We start from the raw sequence: 5,134 nt of genomic DNA, 5'->3' as shown, positions 1-5,134 counted from the left end.
AAAAAAAAAAAAAAAAAAAAAAAAAAAAAAAAAAAAAAAAATAAATTAAAAAAAAAAACTTTTTAAATAAACCTAAAACTGGTGAGACAGCTCAGCAGGTAAAGGTGTCTGTCACCACTCCTAATGACCTAAGTTCAGTCCTCTGGACCCAAAGACTGAAAAGGAGGACAGACTCCAGCAGATTGCCATCTAGTGACATCTCATATGTGACCCTAGCATGTAAGTACCAACAAATGTGCATACTACACAATGTAAAAATAAAGAATCCCATATAACCACGGACTCTATTCATACCACATGACTCACAAGTAACTGCATCTGGGCATTGAGCCCAGTAACTACCCAGAGCCTATTCTAACTGCTCTTATGCTGCCTCTCCACTTCTCATCTAAGTAAGGCAACGGAAAGAAGAGAAAGCACAAAGTCAACTCCACAATTAACCCTGCTGCTGAGTTACTTTCTGAAAGCACAGCTTACGTCACAGACAGGCCCCTGGCAGGCACTGAAGTTAGACATTTAAATAGCTGCCATGGACAAGTGTGTGGTGACTTTATCAGAATCAAGAGAAAGATATTTTGGATCACTCAGTAATTAGTTCAAAGCCCAGAGAAATAGTCAACCACCTAGAGATCCTGAGATCTCCCACAGAGGGACTCTGTAATAATGAAGCCCTGGTGAAGGCTGGACTCTGTTCACCCCATGAGACATCTAGAAGAAGCTAGAGACTGAAGATGAACCTAGGCATCTGAGTCACATGAGGGTTCCAGAACTGCATCAAGAAGCACCTTTGTTTCCAAGTAAGAACTTTCACATTTCATCAAGCCTGCAAACTGGTCATCTCCCTTTAATCAAAAAGGGGCCCAGTAATTACAATGTCTCTTTCTAGATTTGGCCATATAAAACATGGAATGATTTAATCATAGCAGTCTATGCTACTGAAAACGCTTCCCCCACTTTGTATGGACCTAACTAGCGTAAAACAAGAATATATTCCAAAAAGAATATATTCCAAAAAGAAGACATCAGACACCGGCCGGTGGTGGCCCTTTAATCCCAGTACTTGGGAGGCAGAGGCAGGTGGATTTCTGAGTTCGAGGCCAGCCTGGTCTACAAAGTGAGTTCCAGGACAGCCAGCAGGGCTATACAGAGAAACCCTGTCTTGAAAAAAGAAAAAAAAGCCATCAGACATTTACACTCGAGTAAGACTGAGAGACCTAACAACAAGCAGTATCCCTCACACCTAGTTTAGGAGTAACTACTCCATTTTTTTCTGGTTTTGGAGGGTGGAGAGTGGGGGAGGGGGTGCCTTTGGAAAATATGAATGAGCACACAAGGAGCCCAATGTCCCCGGAAATAAAGCCTCCTTCACATTTGACTGTTTACCCTAATCAAGTTCTCCTCAGGGTGTGTTGCAAATCAACTTTTTAAAACATTCTGTTATCAGATTGAGGGGCCCTGTCTCCTTCCTTGTCTACTGCCCACTTAAGCAGCTCATCTACCAGACACCAGATGCACTATCCTAGCTCCAGAAACTCAATGGCAAACTGCAGAAATCTTGTTCAGCATGCATGCAATTTTGGTGTGCAATGTATTTCTCAGACGTTCTCTTATACATTAGAAGCTGCTCCCTTGATCTAATTTGAAGACTTGTTCTTTGTGGCATACAAGCAGAGTCAAAGCTCACCTGTCACCACTTGTTCTTAACCCATCTAAAGGAAAATATGAAAGCTAAAATGAGGTCTTGTATGAAAACCACTTGCCCATTATTGAAGGGAGGGAATCCTCTTAGCAACATCTTTTAAAAGCATTTTGTAGCCTGGCAAAGTAGCATGCTTTTGACTCCAGCACTCAGAAGGTAGAGGCAGTTGGTGAGGCTAACCTATCTACATGGTGAGTTACAGACCAGATGAGGCTACAGGGAGCCTGTTTCAAAACGCAAACAAAAAATAAAAAATAAAAATAAAAAAACAAAACAAAACAAAATGGGCAGGCCTTTAATCCCTGCACTAGGAAGGCAGAAGCAGGCAGATCAAGGCCAGCCTGGTCTACACTGCAAGTTCCAGGTCAGCCAGCGGTAGTGAGAGTGTTTCAGGGAGGGGGGAGGGGGGAAACAAAGAATAAGTCTAAGAGAAATAAAACCAGTATCTCAGAAATACACTCAGACCCTCAGGCTAGCTATCTACCATTTACGTATATGTGTAAATACATACATAGACCTATGCACACACCCCAAAGCAATCTTGCTTAACTTCTCCCTTCTTGCTACTCATTAAGTCTTACGAAATACAAAAACTGCTCCCAGCTTCACAACTCTTCAATGATCCAAATCCGCCTTTGCGGATGCATTCAGTCCTCCAGATCCGAAACTGTTTTGTGGAACAGAAACACTAAGCAGCACACAAGTGCTATTTGCAAGCATTAACCGCGTCACCAAAAGTGACAGGACCAGCCCCAGCAGTAGCGACGCAAGGCCAAACCCCAGGGTTTATGATTTCCACAAATTGAGCCCAGGCCCAAGGTTAGCGGCCGCACCTCCACGGCGGAGACCCGCACGGGCACGACGCAGGGGTGGCGGACCGCACGCCCCGCCCCGCCCCGCCCCGCCCCACCGGAGCGCTGCAGTCCCCACTCGGCGGCACAGGACCCCTGCCCAAAACGTACCTGCTTTGCACACGGGGGCGCTGGGGCTCCTCTTCTCCGCCGAGGGCCGGCCCTGCTCTGGGGACCTCCTCCGGTGGCGGACGCGGGCGGAGGGTGGGGCCGCACTCACCTCGCTCGGCCACAGGTGGGTGGGCGACGAGCTGGGCGACGACACGGTGCCCAGCAGGGGCGGCGGCGGCTGCGGGCGCGGAGGACTGCTTCGGGCCCCAGGCGCCGTGCCGCGCGTGGGGCTGGTACCGCGCGTGGACGTCACGGACGCTCCGGTCTGCGTGGCCACCGTGGGGCTGGTGCGCGCCGCCGCGCTGCCGCCGCCGCCACCGCCGCGCGTGGGGCTGGTGCTGCGTGAGGCGGTGCGCGGGCCGCCACTGCCGCCGCCGCCCGAGGGGCCTGAGGCGCCTCCGCTGCCTCCGTTGTTGCCGCCGCCGCCGCCGCCCCGCGTGGGGCTGCCATGTTGCTGCTGCTGCTTCAGCTGGAACGGCACCGTCGCCCTCATGGGCTGCAGGCGGCTCCCGGGGGCCCCGGGCGGGCCGACCGCGCCACCCGCGAGGGCGCCGGCGGGCGTGGGAGACCCATTGCGCCTCACCCGCTGGGACATGGTCCCCCCGCCCCAGAGACGGCGGCCGGGGGTGCTGGGTGGCGGGGACCGGCTGCTCGGGGCCCGAGGGAAGGCCTGAGCCAGCGGGTGACGAAGCCTGACTTCGGGACCAGGGGGCGCGCGGGCAGCGACGGGCAGCGACGAGGTGATGCAGCCGCCGCCGCGGCTCCTCATCAACAATAGTGTCTCCTCCGTTGTCCCCGCCCCCTGCCGCCGCTCATTGGTGTAGCGTCAGCGCGCTCGAGCCACTCGGCCTCGCTGATTGGCTGCGCGCAGCTCGGCTCCAGAGGCTGCTTGTGCTCTTTAAAGAGAAAGAGGCCCGCCCCCGAGGGGTCGGGCGGCGGAGGAAACCGGCCGTGGCAGGAGGGGGAGTGCAGGGGGAACGCTTGTGGCTTGTGTAGAGGGATGCGGGCGGGGGGTGGGGTGGGGGCCGTGCGTGTGCGGACGTGTGTGTGTGCGTGCGTGTGTGTGTGTGTGTGTACACGTGCGTGTACGTGTAGGCGCGCGCCCGGCCACGCGCGTCCCTGTTTCCCGCTGGAGGGAGCCCCTGGGACTCCTGGAATTTGGCCAAAGGGACGGACTGTACGGGACCACGGTGTGCCCGGAGATGGTCTGAACCGACTCTTTCCCTCTGAAACTCATTTCCTTACAGCAGTGGTGTCTGTAAGTTAACACGTACGCACATCTCTTTGGAGACTCCCCTCACCGCCCCCCCCAATCTTTTTGTTCTGCCCTAATTCCATCTACCTATGAGCAGGGCTCAAAAATAAAAGAACTTTAATTCTAGGGTATTTTGTATCTTTCTTTTCTTTCCTTTTTTCTTTTTGGTGCTACAAAGATTCAAATATCAGGATGATTATATTTGCAGGTTAGAATGCAACTTTAGATGGTATCTGTGAAGTTCAATTATTGAATAGTGTTGCTACTAGCCCCCCCCATATAGATCTCAAGTAATCAAGAATTTATTTGATCAGTTGCTTTACATTTCCCTTATACCTTAGAAAGATGCAAGTTTATAAAGTGCTGTGGCCTCCACTTGCTCCTCTCTATTTGAGACAGAACTGGGTGCACCACCCATATCTTATTTATTTATTTATTTATGTATTTATTTATTACGTTTATGTATCTGGTTTGTGAATAAGCATGTGCATGCATGTAGAGGTCAAAGGACAACCTGATCTTTTCTAACATGTCTGTGCAGGGAATCAGACTCATGCATCAGACTGAGCCATTATTGGCCCACCATTCATAGTTTAGTCTGGTGGAGAAAATAAGTCTCCACGGTTTTCATAAGAACTCTCTGAAAGGCAAGAAATTCTAAAGTAATACGCGGGTTCCTCTTCAATTAAAAAGTCGACATGCAGACTGCACGTGACATCCTTAATCCCTTTGTGGCTTTGATAGCTATACATTCTAAAAAGATCCCTTAACCAAGGAGTAGTGGTTCTGGTGACAGGTTCTAGGCCTCAAGTCCTATTGGGTTCCTGTAGAAAGCTGTTAGGTAGGTTCCTAGGGTCCTGGAGAGAATCAAATCCCCCACATAGCCTGTAATCTCAGGTATGTCCTTAAACACGTTTCTTATTTGTAAGGTATAGCTAAGCAATACCATCTGCTACAGACAGTTCTAAATATTAACCATGGTTTTGATGAGAAGATGCTGTGCAGGAAGCTCTCAGAACTCCTTTTCTAGCAGTCTCTATCCATTCATTCATTCATTCATCATTGTACATATATGTGTGCATCCCAACAGACAAAACCTCAGGAAAGGAAAGACATTCTGTTACTAAGTCTTTCTGTCTTACTCAAGTGTAAATGGCCAATGGCTTCCTTTTGGAATATATTCTGGTATCCTAGGATCTCTGATAATTTGTTTTGTTT

General features: G+C 50.2%; 1 protein-coding gene across 1 annotated transcript in view; it reads right to left on the bottom strand.

The window, feature by feature from the left end:
- The window catches only part of Fam117b (family with sequence similarity 117 member B), a 70,533-nt gene extending 67,183 nt beyond the window's left edge, over nt 1–3,350 (bottom strand). Inside the window, exon 1 of the mRNA XM_021160544.2 lies at nt 2,662–3,350. Coding sequence (XP_021016203.1) covers nt 2,662–3,256 — 595 coding nt within the window. The 5' untranslated portion in view covers nt 3,257–3,350. The remainder of the gene's footprint in view (nt 1–2,661) is intronic.
- Between the last annotated feature and the right edge of the window lie 1,784 nt (nt 3,351–5,134).

Source organism: Mus caroli, chromosome 1 (genome assembly GCF_900094665.2).
Source record: "Mus caroli chromosome 1, CAROLI_EIJ_v1.1, whole genome shotgun sequence".
NCBI classification, from domain to species: Eukaryota; Metazoa; Chordata; class Mammalia; order Rodentia; family Muridae; genus Mus; species Mus caroli.
Note: the sequence above shows the minus strand (reverse complement) of the source record. Positions and strands in the feature narration are given on the sequence as shown.